This window comes from Puma concolor, chromosome D1 (assembly GCF_028749965.1).
Source record: "Puma concolor isolate L17-30 chromosome D1, mPumCon1.1.hap2, whole genome shotgun sequence".
Lineage (NCBI taxonomy): Eukaryota > Metazoa > Chordata > Mammalia > Carnivora > Felidae > Puma > Puma concolor.
In genome coordinates, this window is record NC_141676.1 from 106564174 (window position 1) to 106582853 (window position 18680).

Below are 18680 nucleotides of genomic sequence, written 5' to 3' on the forward strand. Positions count from 1 at the left end.
TTTGTAAATGAATATGCAAAATGTAAATTATGATGACTATATAAATAGAACTTTAAAATAATAATAAAGCACGATTGTGATAAAAGGGTATGTACATAGGAGGAGAGGAAGAAAAGGGAGAAAGTACTGTATTGGAATCAGAATAAACTACTGACAGCATCACTGAATACAATCCTCAAAAGGCTCAGTGCCACTTCTCTTTCTGAATAGTGATGGGGAGATACATTTACCTGCTTGGGGGTGATCACCACAGAGAGAATAACCCCACCATCTTCTTCACTGGTTCCTGGTGCAGGAACAAACACAGGTTCCGAGGGGTAGAAGCCATCTTCTCTCCAAATCTGTAAGACCCCCCCCCCCAAAAAAAGTATTTGATAGAAGGCTAGTTATGAGCAAGAAGCCTTCAACAGCTTTTCTCACTCCCAGCATGCACCTGGCTGTCAGTACACTATTCATTCAGTAAAAGAACCAGGCTCACTGAGCTGAACAGAGGGGGGCAGGTGGCTTGCAGCTACAGGCTCCATCATCATCAGACACAATCTGTGCAGTTATAATTTTCCATCGACCTGAACTATGTGTCCCAATAGCCTAAACCCCATGATTTCTCTAAAAATAACATCCAACAGAGACTTGTTTTTCTGGGCTTGGGATTCACGTAAGATTCCCCAGAGGGAATATACCCCTAACCTAGGTGATTCTGTGGTTCTCAAACTGAATAAAAGTAAATGGTTGAGCGGCTTAAATATTAAAGAAGCTCAAGGGGTGCCTGGGTGGCTCATTTGGTTACGCGTCTGACTCTTCATTTCAGCTCAGGTCATGATCTCACAGTTGGTGAGATCCAGCCCTGCAGGGGCTCTGCCCTGACAGCTTGGCACCTGCTTGGGATTCTCTCTCTACCTCTCCCCAACACATGCAAGCACTCTCACTCACTCTCTCTCTCATTCTCTTTCTCTCTGTCTCTCAAAATAAATAAATAAAACATTAAAAAGAAAAACCTTTAAAAAAAGTCACTCCTTCCTTTAAAAAAAGAAAAAGAAATTCAAGAGCTACTTTAACAAAACAGAAACTAATTCAAAAAAGTGGTCTTTTAAGGGTGCCCGTTAAAAGGGCAAAAGTGGTCTTTTAAGAGTTCAGAAAGGGAAAAAGATTTTCATTACCATCAGTGTTTTGTTTACCACGTCCACTTTGATCAGAGAATCCCCCACCAAATGCCGAAAGCCACAGCCATAGAAGAAACGATACTTTCTGCCACTGAATTGGCCATAGTTGATCTGGGGAAATTCAATACCTCCTTCATCCTCTAGACCCTCAGGATGTAGATTTTCATAGGAGCACCAAATCTAAAAGAGATCCCAAAAGGATTTGCAGTCATTGCTTACTTTCTCACCTATTTTATGCAGTATAGGTCAGTGAGGGGGCTAAGAGTTTGCAACAGGGCTTGGAAACTGAGACTCTAGGTCATCTTTTCCATTATTCCTCTTTCCATCATGTGTATGAATACGTGAAAGATCATCGGGTTTTGTGACGAAGCTGTCAAATGGCATACAGGGTGGCAGTGACCTTCTTATTCTACCAAAGCTAAGATATTAATAGCTACACAACGACATGCTGTGCTAAGCACAAGCTTTCCAGAAGGTGGAGATGATCAATACCAATCTAATACTTAGCTGTTCCACAACCATTAGAAGATTGACATATCTGTTTCAAAACACAAAAAGTATAGGTAAACACAGCTCTCACTCCCACTCAGAATCCTGCAGCTCTTGTGCAAGCGACTGTCATGACCTTACCCTGCTAGGCTGAATGATATCAGACTTATTAGGCAACAAAGATTGAGGGAAACAGCCAATGAATAGAGTACCACGATTAAAATTCAAAGTCTTAGTCTAGTGCCCTTTGAAAGCATACCTTTCCATCAGCCTGTTTCACAGCACTGGCTGAAGAATAGGACAATGGGCTGAGGTTCTGTCCCTCGGGGTCATTCAAACTGACATGCAAGGGCAACACAAACCTTCGAGGGAAAGATCTGCCTACTGAATTATAGACCTGTTCAGGAAAAAGAAAGAGATGAGAAAATGTCATTCATAGGATAACAGCATGTCCCAATAATTTATATCCAGTCAAACATTCCTAAGTAATCGCATAAACGATCATTTTCATTCATTCATTTATTCCACAAACATCTGTTGAGTACCTCTAGGCAAAGCACTATTTTAGACACTGGGGATGCAACAGTGAACCGAGTCTCTGGACCTCAAGGAACTCACACTCTAGCGGGAAAAGAATGATAATAAGAATTAAAATGTATGTTATTGGATTAGTGTCAAATACACAAATGAGGTCTTGATAGTGATAACTGCCATTAAGAAACATCCTGCAGGGTGAGAGACTAGAGAGTAACAGGGGTGCTTCCTTTTTCATGTCTGGTCAGAATAGGCCTCTGCATATTAAAGCATTAACTTAGTAGGCCTGGGTTGCTCAAAGCTGGTACATTCTCAAGAAAGGTCCATTTTCATGGCTGGTCCTTAGCTGGCACCTGAGAACTGAGCTGTGGGAATATTATGTCTGACAAGACTGGGTTCGCATTCCTGAGGTCTTGAGCCACACTGCACTACTTTACCCAGACAGTTTATGCAAACAATGCAATTTATAATGAACATTTGCTTCCCTGTGGGCATATGGAGCTTTGCTTAACTGAGGTTGGGTAGGGGCTATATGCCTATGTGCTGATACCCAACAAAAACTCTTGATGATCAATCTGGGGGAGCTTCCCTGGCATGCAACATTCCATACATGTTGTCACAAGTTGCTAGAGGAATCAGTGTGTCCTGGGTGACTCCACTGGAAGAAGACTTGGAAGTGTGCACCTGGTGGTCTCCTCCAGTCTTCATCCCACGCACCTTTCCATTTGCTGACTTTTCTGAGATCTGTGAGCCCTCCTACTGAATCACCAAACCAAGAGTGAGGATCCCCAACACAACCTCCTTGCAGAGATCATGTTGAAGCAGGAGGCCCTAGAAAAATAAGTATATTTTTTCTGACAATAAGAGTGCTTTAAGCATATTTTCCTTTCTTGAAATACTGTAAGAGGGACACCTGGGTGGTTCAGTCGGTTAAGGGTCTGACTCTTGGTTTTGGCTCAGGTCATGATCTCACCATTCATGGATTTGAGCCCTGCATTGGGCTCTGTCCTGTCAACAAAGGGCCTTCTTGGGATTCTCTCTCTCTCTCTCTCTCTCTCTCTAAAAAATAATCAAATGCAAAAAGAAAAAAAAAACTACTGTAAGATGGAGAAGAAAATGTGCTATTTCCCCTCATATACCTGGATCCACATTATCTCCATCTCACACAGAAATGTTTTTACTGAAAAAAGATTCAGTGCTATTTTTAAGCTTCATACAGAGTTAGATTTTTTTAAGAGTTAGATGTTTTAAGTTACTTTTAAATTTATGTAAACATTTTTTTTTCCTTCAGCAAAGCCATAGCTGAACAAAAAGACACTTCCAATAATGGTGGCTTATTATTAAAAAAGTAAAGTGGACCAACTATCCCACTGAAAACAGTTTAAAGAAGCTAGACAAAATGCTTAGAATAGGTGTTTGAACTCAGGAAACAACAGATGTTGGTGAGGATGTGGAGAAATGGGAACTCTCTTGCACTGCTGATGGGAAGGCAAACTGGTTCAGCTGCTCTGGAAAAGAGTGTGAAGGTTCCTCAAAAAATTAAAAATAGGGGCGCCTGGGTGGCGCAGTCGGTTAAGCGTCCGACTTCAGCCAGGTCACGATCTCGCGGTCCACGAATTCGAGCCCCGCATCAGGCTCTGGGCTGATGGCTCAGAGCCTGGAGCCTGTTTACGATTCTGTATCTCCCTCCCTCTCTGCCCCTCCCCCGTTCATGCTCTGTCTCTCTCTGTCCCAAAAATAAATAAACGTTGAAAAAAAATTAAAAAAAAAATTAAAAATAAAATTGCCCTACGACCCAGCAACAGCACTACTAGGAATTTATGCAAAGGATACAGGGGTGCTGATTCATAGGGGCGCATGTACCCCAATGTTTATAGCAGCACTTTCAACAATAGCCAAATTAGGGAAAGAGCTCAAATGTCCATCAACTGACAAATGGATAAAGAAGATGTGGTTTATATATACAATGGAATACTACTCAGCAATGAGAAAGAATGAAACCTTGCCATTTGCAACAACATGGATGGAACTGGAGGGTATTATGGTAAGTGAAATAAATCAGTCAGAAAAAGACAGATATCATGTTTTCACTCATATGTGGAACTTGAGAAACTTAACAGAAGACCATGGGGGAAAGGAAGGGGAAAAAAAAAGTTACAGAGAGGGAGGCAAACCATAAGAGACTCTTAAATACAGAGAACAAACTGAGGGCTGATGGGAGGGTCGGTGGGGAGGGGAAAATGGGTGATGGGCATTGAGGAGGGCACTTGTTGGGATGAGCACTGGGTGTTATATGTAAGCGATGAATCATGGGAATCTACTCCTGAAGCCAAGAGCATAATGTATACGCTGTATTTTAGCTAACTTGACAATAAATTATGTTTAAAAAATGCTTTATAATTCCCCCCCCCAAATAAAAATAAAATAAAATATCTTTTTGAAGGCATTGGTGAGCTAAAAAGGCAGTGACAAACAACAGGGCAGAGATTTGGAGGGAGACGGAAACCTAGAGGTAAACAAGATACAGGGGCGGCCAGGCAACTTGTCCCCTGAGGATATCAACTGCTTCCAGAAAAAGGCAGCTGAAAGGCTGAGAAAATAAAATAACTTTTTATTAAACTTTTTTTTTATCTTGAGATCATTGCAGGTTCACATGAAATAATACAGAAAAATAAACAATTGATTAAAAAATAGGCAAAAAACTAAAATAACATTTTGCCAAAAATATACAAATGGCCAATAAGTACATGAAAAGATGCTCAGCATCATTCATTAGTCATTAGGGAAATGCAAATCAAAATTACAATGAGATATTACTTCATACCCACTAGGGTGGTTACTATAAAAAAAAAAATCAAAACAAAAAAATAAAAGTGCTTTGAAAAGGTGAAGGAATCGGACCCCTGTGCATCGCCGGTGGGAATGTTAAATGGTGCAGGTGTTGTAGAAAACATTCTGGCAGTTCTTCAGTTAGTGATACAATTATCACAGGATCCAGCAATTCTATTTCTAGTTATATACAAAAAGAACTTAAAACAGGGACTCAAATGTATACTTGTGTGCCGATGTTCATAACAGCACTATTCACAATAGCCAAAAGGTGAAAACAACCCAAATGTTCCCCAACAAATGAACAGATAAACGAAATGCAGTACAGACATACAAGGATATTTAACCTTTAACAGGAATGAGATTCTGATACATGTTACAACATGGATGACCCTCAAAAAGGTTATGCTAAATAAAATAAGCCAAACACAAAAAAATAAATCTTGTCTGATTCCACTTATATGAGGTACCTAGAATAGGCAAATGCATAGAAACAGAAAGCAGAATAGAGGCTACCAAAGGCTGGAGAGAGAGGATAATAGGGACCTGTTATTTAATGGGTAGAGTTTCCACTTGGAATGATAAAAAGTGTGGAAATGGGCAGTGATTATGGTTGCACAACACTGTTAATGTACTTAATGCTACTGAACTGAATACCTAAAGATGGTTAAAATGTAAGTTTTATGTTATGTATATTTTATCACATAAAAAACAAAATAATACAGAGAGATCATATGTATCCTTCATCCAGTTTCACCAATGACAGTGTCTTGCATAACTGCAGTACAATATCACAACTGGAAAATTTACACTTATATAATCCACCAACTTTTTTCAGATTGTGTGTGTGTGTGTGTGTGTGTGTGTGTGTGTGTGTGTGTCTGTGTCTGTGTATTTAGTTCCATGAAGTTTTCTCATGTGTAAATTCATGTGATCACCACCACACTCAAGATATAAAATCACCACAAGGATCCTTCATGCTACCTTTTTATAAATATATGGCTACACCAACTCCCCTAACACTTGACCCCAGTGAATAGATTTTGATATTTTCAAGGAATCAAAGGGATAAAAGCTGGAGTTCAAGGACTGCCAAAAAGGAGAAGCCCTGATAGACCCCCAGCTCTTTGGATCAAAACCCCTTCGTTCAGCACCTAGGAGTAAGAATGAACAAGAAGTAGTCCAGCTCTTTCAGGAACTGTACCCTGCTTCAAAATATCCCAAGCCCTAGAACTAGATTAAGAATATCTGGGGGCGCCTGGGTGGCGCAGTCGGTTAAGCGTCCGACTTCAACCAGGTCATGATCTCACGGTCCGTGAGTTCGAGCCCCGCGTCGGGCTCTGGGCTGATGGCTCAGAGCCTGGAGCCTGTTTCCGATTCTGTGTCTCCCTCTCTCTCTGCCCCTCGCCCGTTCATGCTCTGTCTCTCTCTGTCCCAAAAATAAATAAACGTTGAAAAAAAAAAAAATTAAAAAAAAAAAAAAAAAAAAAGAATATCTGGAATTGGGGCGCGCCTGGGTGGCTCAGTCAGTTGAGCGTCCGACTTCAGCTCAGGTCATGATCTCACAGTTTGTGAGTTCGAGCCCCGCATCAGGCTCTGTGCTGACCGCTTGCTTGCTCAGAGCCTGGAGCCTGCCTCAGATTCTGTGTCTCCTTCTCTCTCTGCCCCTCCCCCGCTCACGCTTTCTCTCACTCTGTTTCTCAAAAATAAATCAATGTAAAAAAAAAAAAAAAAAAAGAATATCTGGAATTGATCATGTACCCAAGCGATCAGCCAAAAGTAAATAAAATTTTCTCTGGAGGAACGTAGTATCAGCCTGGGTCTCAAAATATCGCTACAATTTTTCAAACACAATATTCTATATACAATAAAAATTAGCCAGTACCTGAGAAGACAAGAGCATGTTTAAAAAAACAAAACAAAACAAGATAACAACAGAACCAGAGCCACAAGGGATCGAGATAATAGAAGCTACCAGACTCCGTAAGTTTCTGAATATGGTGGAGGAAATTCCGTTAAACTGAGAATTGTAGCAGAGAACTAGAAATTATAAAAGAGAACCAAATTAAAATTCAAGTACTGAAAAATGCAATGAGTTTAAGAACTTAGTGGCAAGGTTTAACAGCAGAATAGACACTGTTGAAGAAAAAATTAACTGTAAGACAGGTAAGAAGAAAATATCCAAAACAAGATGCTTATTAGAGAGACACAAGAATGGTAAATACTAAATAGAACATAAGTAACAGATAAAGTGAAAAGGAGTAACACACATGTACTTCAATCCCAGAGAGAAGGGAGAGAAAGGATTTACCAGATGCAATATTTGAAGAAATAGGTGACATTTTTCAAAACTAATGAAAGACATCAAACCATAGATTCAGTTATCGCTAAAAAACACCAAAGTAAAATAAATAAAAAGAAAACCATACTGAGAGCTATCCTAGGACTAACTACAGAAAATCAAAGAGAAGATTTTAAAATCAGTCAGAGATGGGGTGCCTGGGTGGCTCAGTCGGTTAAGCATCCAACTTCAGCTCAGGTCATGATCTCACAGTTCATGAGTTTGAGCCCCACACTGGCTCTCTGCTGTCACGGCTTCCCTTCAGGTCCTCTGCCTCCCTCTCTTTCTGCCCCTTCCTTGCTCTCTCTCTTTCTCTCTCTCTCTGTCTCTCAGTCTCTCTAAAATAAAAGCATTAAAAAAAGTTTTCTTTTAAATCAGAGGAGGAAAAAATAGCAACTTCAAAGGAGCAAGGCTTAGATTGACTACTGATTTCTCAACAGAAATCAGAATACAACCAAACATCTTTAAAGTATTAAAAAAATAACAACCTAGAACTCTTTATCTAATGAAAACATTCTTCAAGAAAGAAGGTAAAATAAAGACATTTTTCTGAGAAGCAAAAACAGATTTCATCACCAGCATATCTGAACTAAAGGAAATACCAAAAGATACTCTTCTGTTAGAAAGAAAGTGATTCCACATGGAAGCCTCAAACTGGGAGGAATTAAAAGCAATTGAAAGGTACAGATGTGGGTACATGGGTAGTATGGAGAACTATGATTACATAAAGCAATAATAATAATGTCTTACAGGGTTTAATATAGAAAGAAAATTAAAATATACAACAACAGTAGTGTATAAATCAGGAGAAGAGTAAATAGAGTTAATGTGTTCCAGAGTTCTTGCACTGTCTGCAAGGAATTAAAGAACCAATTTATAATATATTGTGTTAAATCAAGGCTGCATATTATAATCTCTAAAATAACCACCAGGGACGCATGGGGGGCTCAGTTGGTTAAGCTTCTGACTTCAGCTAAGGTCATGACCTCACGGTTCCTGGGTTCGAGGCCTGTGTCAGGTTCGGTGCTGACAGCTCAGAGCCTGGAGCCTGTGTCTCCCTCACTCTGCCCCTCCCCCACTCATGCTCTGTCTTTCCCTCTCCCTCTCCCTCTCTCTCTCTCTCTCTCTCTCAAAAATAAATAAACATTAAAAAATAAAAAATAGGGGCACCTGGTTGGCCCAGTTGGTTGAGCGTCCGACTTTGGCTCAGGTCATGATCTCGCAGTCTGTGAGTTCGAGCCCCATGTCGGGCTCTGTGCTGAGGGCTCAGACCCTGGAACCTGCTTCAGATTCTGTCTCCCTCTCTCTGACCCTCCCCCCTTCGTGCTCTCTCTCTGTGAAAAATACATAAACTTAAAAAAAATAAGTTGGGGCGCCTGGATGACTCAGTCAATTGAGCGTCCAGCTTCAGCTCAGGTCATGATCTCACGGTTTGTGAGTTCGAACCCCGCATATGGCTCTGTGCTGACAGCTTAGAGCCTGGAGCCTGTTTCGGATTCTGTGTCTCCCTCTCTCTCTGCTCCTCTCCTGCTCATGCTCTGTCTCTCTCTTTCTTTCTCTCTCAAAAATAAATGAACATTAAAAAAATTTTTTTAAAAAGAAAAAAGAAGTAAAATAAAATAACCACTAAAAAAATATTTAATTACCAAGCTAATGGGCAGGAGGTGGAATGAGGTTTGGGGAGGGGAGATGGAAATCAAATAATAAAATACACTCAACCAATCCAGGGAAGGCAAGAAAGGAGAGAGAGAAAGAAACAATGACACAAATAGGAAGTGAACAGTAAGATGGAATATTTTTTTATTAAAAAAAAATTTTTTTAACATTTATTCATTTTTGAGAGATAGAGAGAGCATGAGTGGAGGAGAATCAGAGAGGGGGAGACACAGAATCCCAAGCAGGCTCCAGGCTCCGTGCTGTCAGCACAGAGCCTGATGAAGGGTTCAAACCCACATATCACGAGATCACAACCTGAGTCAAAGTCAGACACTCAACCAATTGAGCCACCCTGGCGCCCCAAGATGGGATTTTTAAACTTCAATATATTGGTGACTGTTCCAACTAAATGCTCAATTAAAAGTCAAGAATTAGCATAATGGATTTTTAAAATATATGCTGCTTACAAGGTACACATTCATAAAGATTAAAAGTGTAAGAATGGAAAAGTTACAGCATGCAAACATTAAACAAAAAAGTAGACTTTAAGGCAAAAAACATTACTCAGAAATAAATGTTCAATAAAATCATCAAGGTAAAACAATTCTAAATTTGTATGTACATAATAACAGAGCACCAAAATATATAAACTAAAAATTAACATAACTATAGGAGCACCAGTCTGGCTTAGTTGATAAGAGCATGTGACTCTTGATCTTGCGGTCAGGAGTTTGAGCCCCACATTGAGGGCAGAGTTTACTTTAAAAAAATAAAAAATAAAATAAAATTAACATAACTATAAAAAGAAACAGAAAAATCTGTATTCCAAGTAAGAGATTTTAATATGCTTCTCATGTAATATCATAATGTCATGTAATAGAGATCAATAAAAACAGATACGATTTGGATAGTATAAACAAATATGACCTAATTGACATATGTAAAACACTACATTCAAAATTCAGAATATACATTATTTTAAATACATATGAAGCACTTAAAAAATGATCTAACGCTGGACCATAAAGCAAATCTCAATATCATACAGTAAAATTAAGCTGGAAATCAATGGTAGAAAAATTTCTATATATTTGAAATTTTAAAAACACATTTCAAAAACAAATCTCAATGAGAGAAAATTCGTTAACTGAGAAGTAATAAAAATAAAACATATAAAAATTTGTGGGATGCAGCTAAAACTCTGCTAGAGTGACATTTATCATCACAAAGATACATGTCGTGGGCAAAAGGATGAAAAATAACAAACTAACCACATCCTTAGTTACAAAGAGGTCATATTAGGCACAAAGGAAAAAGAAAGGGCCAGAGAAAGACCGTATGATTTCACTCACATGTGAAATTTAAGAAACAAAACAAATGAACATGGGGCGAAGAAACAAAGAGAGAGGCAAGCCATAAAACAGACTCTTAACTATAGAGAACAAAGTGAGATGTTGCTGGAGGGGAAGTGGGCAGGGGATGGGCTAAATGGGTGGTGATTAAGTAGGTCACTTGTGACGAGCCCTGGGTGTTATATGAAGAAAGAAGGAAAGGAAATAATAAAAATAAGAACAGAAACTGATGAAATGGAAAATACACACACATTAAAGAGGATCAACCAAGCCAGAAAGATAGTTGTTTTTGAAAAGCTTCATTAAATCGATAAGACCCTGGCAAGCCTAAGCAAATGCACAAAAAAGAAAGGAAAGATTACCATATAGGGATAAAAACAGGTGGCATCAATTAACCATAGGTACATTTTTTTAAATCATAGAATGATATCACAAATGACATCAGATAAATAAATTTGAAATTTTAGATGACATAAATTTCTAAAAAAAATCAATTTACCAAATCTGACACAATAAAAAATAGAAAATCAGAATAATATTGTATTATTAAAATACAATTCATAATTTAAGATCTAACTATAAGGAAATATACAGGCCCAGATGGCTTACTTCTTGAATTATTCCAAACGTTTAAGAAATAATGCCAATCTTATACATTCTCATGTAGAGAAAAGAGAACAATTTCCAACTCACTGTATGAGATCAGCAAAACCTTAATACCAAAACTTAACAAGGATATTATAAGAAAGAAAAATTATAGGCCAATTTTATTCATAAAATACATGCAACAAAATCCTAAACAAAATATTAGCAAAGTAAGTCCAACAATATTTAAAGAAAAATACACAGCAACCAATTGGGATTTGATTCAGGAATAGAAGGGAAAGCTTCACATTCAAAAATCAATAAATAGCTGTTATTACAAACATTTCTTCAATCAATCAATGTACTTTACCACATTGATGACATAAAGGATAAGTCAGATGATTATCTCAAAACTACTGAAAAAACACTTGATAAAATTCAACATCCATCCATAATTAAAGTTCTTAGTAAACTAGAAGTAAAAGGGAACTTTCCTAAGTGAGAAAAATTATCTTTAAAAAAGAATCTATTGGGGCACCTGCGTGGCTCAGTCAGTTAAGCATCCAACTTCAGCTCCAGTCATGATTTTTGAGTTCAAGCCCAGCGTCAGGCTATGTATTGACAGCTCAGAACCTGGAGCCTGCTTCAGATTCTGTTTCTCCCTCTCTGTCTGCTCCTCCCCTGTTCGTGCTCTGTTTCTCTGTCTCTCAAAAAATAAACATTTTTTTAAAAATCTATCAATAACTTATGTCCACACAAAATCTGCCCACAAATGTTAACAGCAGTCTTATTTATATTTGCCAAAAACTGAAAGTAACCACGGTATCCTCCAATAAATGAATGGATAAACAAACCATAGTACATACATACAACAGCATATCATTCAGTGATGAAAAAAATGAGCTATCAAGCCACCAAAAGACCTGAAGAAACTTTAAATATATATTACTATGAGGAAAAAGCAAGTCTGAAAAGGCTACATACTCTAGGATTCCAATTACATGACATCTTGGAAAAGGAGAAAGTATAGGGACAGTAAAAAGATTACTAGTTGCTAGGTGTTGAGAGAAGTGGGGAGGGAAGAAGATGGAATGTGGTATTTTAAGGGTAGGGAAACTAGTCTGTATGATACTATAATGGTAGATACATGACTTTATGCATTTGTCAAAACCCATAGAATTGTACAACACAGAGTGAATCCTAGTGTAAATTACGGACTTTAGGTAGTAATAATATATAAATATTGGTTCATCAATGGTAACACATATACCACACCAAGGCAAGATGTCAACAATAGGGGAATCTGGGGATATTAGGGGAAGGGAATATACATGGGAGTGCTTTCCAGGTTCTGCTTGATTTTTATTTAAACCTAAAATTTCTCTAAAAAACAAAGTCTATTAGTTTGTTTGCTTGTTTAAATCTATAGCAAACAGCATACCTAACAGTAAAATGTTGAAGACTTTTCCTCTCATATTGGGCACCAGATAAGGATGCCAACCATCTCCACTTGCATTCAACACTGTACTGGAGATCCAATGAAGAAAGGCAAGAAAATGAAAATCAATAACTAGTTTGGAAAGGAAACTGTCATTACTTGTATAAGATATGATTGTAGATGTAGAAAATCTAAAAGAATCTATAAATTATTAGAATTACTGAATTACTGTATTCATTAACTGAGCACAAGATCAAGAAACTAAAATCAAACATATTGCTATACAGCAGTATTAACATAAACAAAAGCAAAAGTAAATACCTAGGAGTAAATCTAATAATTTAATAATATTCTTTATAATAAAAAAGACATATAAAATGCGTACCCAGATAGCTATAAAACACTTTAAAGAAGTGATAAAATGGAAAGATAAATTGTGTTCATGTACTAGAAGAATCAACATTGTGTAAAGATATTAACCTTCTTTCAAATTAATACGCAGATTCAGTGCAAATGCAATTAAAATCTGACAGGTTTTTTTGTTGGTGTGTGTGTGTGTGTGTGTGTGTGTGTGTGTGTGTGTAGAAACTGACAAGCTGACTCTAAAATGTATATAAAAATGTAGGGGGGGGGTGCCTACATGGTTCAATCAGTTCAGTGTCTGACTTCGGCTCAGGTCATGGTTTCAGAGTTCATGGGTTTGAGACCCACATCAGGCTCTGTGCTGACAGCTCAGAGCCTGGAGCCTATTTCAGATTCTGTGCCTCCCTGTCTCTCTGCTCCTCCCCCACTCATGCTCTGTCTGTCTGTCTCTCTCTCTCAAAAATAAATAAACATTAAAAAAAAATTTTTTTAAATGTAGGGACACCTGGGTTGCTCAGTTGGTTGAGCACCCAACTCTTGATTTCGGGGCAGGTCATGATCCCAGGATCATGGGATCAAGCCCTGCGTTGGGCTCCTTATTGAGCATGGGGCCTGCTTGGGATATTCTCTCTCTCTCTCTCCATCTACCCCTCTCCCCTGCTTGCTCTCTCTCTCTAAAATAAAAAAAAAATTTTTTTTTTAATTTAAAAAGTTATAGAGGGCCAGGAATGGCCATGACACTCATTATAGAAGGAAATATTAGGAGGACCTTATCTGCTAAACATCAAGATTTTTCATACAGTGATATTAATCAGCACAGTGGGATATTGGCACAGGAATACCTAAGTAGACCAATGGAACAGAATATAAATCTAAAACAGAATAACGCATATATGAGTACTTAATTTTTAGAATTAAAAACTCTTGTAGAGGTAATATGGGAAAATATTGTTATGACCTTATCATAGGAAGATGTCTGAAATAGGATGTACAATGTATCACTCATAAAGAAAAAAATTGATAGATTGGAACATGCTTATTCATCAAAAGCACCATTAAGATAACCTGATAGAGGTATCTGCAAAAATACCTGTAGGAATTTCATATTTAATGGTGAATTATTAAACATTTTCCAGATGAGAAGGGGAAAATGATTACTGCTATAACTACTTCTTTTCAATTTGAGGTCCTAGCCAATATAATAAGGCATGAAAAAGAAATAAAAGACATATAAGGACTGGAAAGAAAGAAATGAAACTGTCATTATTTTCAGATAACATGATTATATACATAGAAAATCAAAAATAATCTATAGTCAACTATTCAAACCCTAATAAGTGAATTTAGCAAGATATTTAAATAAGAAATCAATATACAAAATCAACTGCATTTCTATATACCAGCAAAAACAGAAAATGAAAGCTTAAAAACTAAGCAAAATAAGTCAGAGAAAAAACAGACATCATATGATTTCACTCATATACTTGTATGTGTAATTTGAGAAACACAACAGATGAACATAGGGGAAGGGGAGTAAAAATAAAATAAAAACAGAGAGGGAGGCAAACCATAAGAGATTCTTAAATACAGAGAACAAGCTGAGCATTGCTGGAGGGGCGGTGGGTGGGAGGATGGGTTAAATGGGTGATGGGCATTAAGTAGGGCACCTGTTTGGATGAGCCCTGGGTGTCACATGTAAGAGATGAATCCCTGGGTTCTAATCCTGAAACCAAGACTACACTGTATGTTAACTAACTTGAATTTAAATTAAAGAAGAAGAAGGAGGAGGAGGAGGAGGAGGAGGAGGAGGAAGAGGGGGAGGAGGAGGGGAAATCTAAAGCAAACGTGATGCTAAAAATGGTAACAGAGAACAATCTGGTATCTGCCAGAGGGGAGAGTATAGGGATGGGCAAAACAGGGGAAGGGATTAAAAAGTATAAAAGCCCAGTTTTAAAATAAATAGGACATGAGGATACAATGTACAGCATAGAGAGTATAGTTAATAATATGTAACAACTTTCTATGGTGACAGAAGAGACTAGATTTGTTGTGAGGATAAACTCATAATGTATATAAATGTTAAATCACTATGTTTTGTGCCTAATATAATACTGTATGTCAACTACACTTGAATAAAAAAACTTAACTATTAAAAGAAAAGACTGGGGGCGCCTGGGTGGCGCAGTCGGTTAAGCGTCCGACTTCAGCCAGGTCACGATCTCGCGGTCCGTGAGTTCGAGCCCCGCGTCGGGCTCTGGGCTGATGGCTCAGAGCCTGGAGCCTGTTTCCGATTCTGTGTCTCCCTCTCTCTCTGCCCCTCCCCCGTTCATGCTCTGTCTCTCTCTGTCCCAAAAATAAATAAAAAACGTTGAAAAAAAAATTTAAAAAAAAAAAAAAAAGAAAAGACTGGGATGCCTTGCTGGCTCAGTCACTGGAGTGTGCAACACTTGATATTGGAATTGTAGGTTCACACCCCATATTGAGTGTAGAGATTACTTAAAAATAAAATATTTTAAAAATAATAATAATCATTAATCAAATATACCATTTATAATAGTTTCAAAACTAAACCTGAATGCCTACAGATAAATTTAACAAAAGATATGCGATATCCTGACCAAAAACTTTATAAACATTACTGAGAGAAATTTTTAAAAGACTCAAATAAATGGAAAGATATTCCATGTTCATGGATTGGAAGATTCAACATTTCTTACTGTTGTAAAGACATCAATTACCCTCAAATTGATCTGTAGTTGCAACATGATTCCAATCAGATTTTGTTTTTTCTTAATTTGCAAAAACTGACATGTTGACTCTAAACTTATGCAAATGCAAAAAGGCCAAGAAAAACCCAGGCAATCTTTAAAAAGAAAAGAGCTAGGACTTATACTGCAGATATCAAGACCTATCAGACAGCTATAATAACTAATAAGTAAGCTTTGTAAGAAAAGTTAACTTTAGGGGTGCCTGGGTGGCGCAGTCTAGTTAAGTATCCGACTCTTGATCTCAGCTCAAGACATGATCTCACACGTTATGAGTTCGAGCCCTGCATTAGGCTCCAAGCTGACAGCACAGAGCCTGCTCAGTATTCTCTCTGCTCCACCCCAACTCATGACTGAAGGTACTCTCTCTCTCTCTCTCTTATTCTCTCTCAAAATAAATAAGTAAACTTAAAAGATAAAATAAAATTAAATCAATGTGTTAAAAAAAGTTTTAAGTAAAGCTACAGCCTGAAACAATTTGCATTACATAATCCAGGAAATTTTTACCTTGGATTCAGTATCAGGAAAAAGTGAATGCCCTCAGCTGGAAGAACTAAAACAGCTTCTTTTATCAGAGAATTAAGATATTATAGCCCATTTTGCCATCCCTTCCAGGAAACTGAAGTATGTTTAGTTCTCAAGTGTAATAAGGAACTAATCACACAGTGCTCCAAAACACATCTCTTTGTTTTCTTTAATATGCTTTTAATTTATCAGGTATTAAGTAAGTAACTCAAATTATTTTTAAGTATTAAATAAATAAATGACAAAGCTGTGCCTTCAATGCTTTAAAACCATTCTACTTCCTTATCTGCCAAAGAAGCAAGAGAAACAGCCAGAACCTGGTGAGTTCAAAATTATGTTGACAACTTCTGACAAATCAGAGATGTTTACCTGATCAAGCCCTTCCCCAACTTTCCTGAGATTCTGTAGTTGGTAAACTTCTAGGCTTCTTCCATCATCTTGACAGCACAAATCGATTACAACACAGCCCTGGTCCTCAAAGGCATTGATTTGATGAAAAGTAACAAAAGGTTTACTGTAGTACATCCCTGGAAGAAGCTGCAGGGAAAATACAAAGAAAAAGAGATATTTTCTTTTTTTCTTTAAGGAACAGATCCACAAAGTTTAAATTAAAAAGATTCCCTCCTCCCCTTTAAGTGACAGGCCTAGTAAGTATAAAAGGTAGAATGTGGAACATAGAAGCAAACACTTTGATTTAAGCATTGCTTGCTTAGGTCATCGCATTTCATATTAATCAATGAACTGGGGCTATTTGATATAAACCAATCAACTGTCACAACTAACTTAAAAGTCCTTATGAAATAGGGCCCAATGTTTTGAGGTATAAATAAATCCTAGACTTTATCTTACATGATTGAATAGAAAATACTGCTTTTGAGGCACCTGGGTGGCCCAGTAAGTTAAGCGTCCAATTCTTGGTTTTGGCTCATGTCAAATCTCGTGGTTTGGGAGATGGAGCCCCTTGGGCTCTGCACTGACAGTGCAGAGACTGCTTTGGATTCTCTAGCTCCCTCTCTCTCTGCTTCTCCCTTGCTGGTGTGCTCTCTCTCTCTCAAAGTAAATAAATAAACTTTAAAAAACTATTAAAAAAAAAAGAGAAAATACTGCCATTAAGTAGCTTATGATGAGTTAAGTGATTATTTGAAAAATGCACTTATTACCAAAATAGGATTTTTTGTAATGAAATTAGGGTACAGTAAATTTAGGATGTCATCTCTTTAGAAAGGCAAAAAGAAGACAAAATACCATAGTGTTACTAAACAGGAGTATAGAAAGATATTTAACAAACGCACTTTGGACTTTGGTAGGATTATCATATTTACATATCAAGAAGTCATAGAACCAAGCAAAAAATTATCATTGCAAAAGTTACAGAAGACTTCTATGTGAACAACATTCTCTTTAGCAAATATTATGACATGGAAAAATTCATACTAATATGCCAAGGTTTCTTAGATGCCATTTTAGTTGAATCAGATAATTAAAAGTAAAACCATTCCTTACAATTTTCTAATATGCAAAACCCACTGTACTCATTAATAAGTAGCTAGCCCCACCTACGGAAGAAGGTAATATCCTTGATTACGAATGTCTTATACCAGCAATACCCAGTGACAGAAAAAAAATCAACCATATACAGATTTGTCCATTTTCAAAACAAACATAGTCAAGATACTCCACCTGTCCAGTGTGCTTATCCACCACATGAAACCGTGTATTATACTGGGGTTCCCAGCTTATTCCATCTGCAAAGGACTTTCCCCGGATTTTAGAAGTAACAACTTTCCACAAATTCATTTTTAGAGGCTGTTCAATGAAGATTACGTAGTTCCTTGTCATTCCTGAAAGGTTCCAGCAAATAATAAAATGGGATTTAGTAAATTAGAATTGTCTGAAATGTGACGGTTATGGGGATTTATCTGAATGCCAGGACATAATACTTCTAACCTAAACAAAAGCCAGACAGAAATAATCCTCCACTGCTTCCCAGCTTTGCCTTACATATTTCTTGTTCCTACATAAAAAAGGGAACTGCTCAGAACAGCTTGGGTTGAACGCTCACAGCTTGCTTTTTATCTTCCTTATTTTTCTTTTTAAATTGGTCAGTTTACGAACCAAGTGAAGAAGCATAATATTAAAGTGTCATTTGTGATCAAGATGTTTCTTCTGTAATCCTTTTGCTATTTACCCTGAAGGTTAAGATTCAGCAGCAGATTGGCTATAAAGGTTTAGAATGCAGAAAATAAATATTCTGAGAAAAAGCTGAAGCTATCAAACAGAATATGAATTTCCCCCCCAAAAAACATAGTCAAGACCTTTTCATGAAAATAATTACCTATGGCTTTAAAGTTACCTAAAATTTTGAATTCTGTCAATTTTTTTATGGTCAAATAATTTTTTTCTACTAAGACTTTACTTTTGTAGAGCAGTTTCAGGTTTGTAACACAATTAAAGGGAAGGCACAGAGACTTTATACCCTGTCCCCCCCCACACACAGCCTCCCTATCATCAACATCCCCCACTAGAGTGGTTGGTACATTTGCAACAGCTGACAAACTGACAGCCCATCAAATGCACCCAAAGTCCATAATTTACATTCTGGTTCACTTTTGATGTTGTCAATTTTTTAGTAATTGCCAGGAT

At 37.4% G+C, this 18680-nt stretch overlaps 1 protein-coding gene across 3 annotated transcripts in view; it reads right to left on the bottom strand.

Moving 5' to 3' along the window:
- BCO2 (beta-carotene oxygenase 2) overlaps positions 1–18680 on the bottom strand; it is a 107128-nt gene that overhangs the window by 1568 nt on the left and 86880 nt on the right. For 2 of the 3 annotated variants that reach the window (XM_086679127.1, XM_025929095.2), the window contains 5 exons: positions 17718–17878; positions 16407–16574; positions 1909–2046; positions 1158–1340; positions 231–341 (listed from right to left, as the gene is read on the bottom strand). In XM_086679127.1, coding sequence (XP_086535253.1) covers positions 231–341; positions 1158–1340; positions 1909–2046; positions 16407–16574; positions 17718–17878 — 761 coding nt within the window. The remainder of the gene's footprint in view (positions 1–230; positions 342–1157; positions 1341–1908; positions 2047–16406; positions 16575–17717; positions 17879–18680) is intronic. The other variant, XM_025929099.2, reaches the window with a different exon arrangement.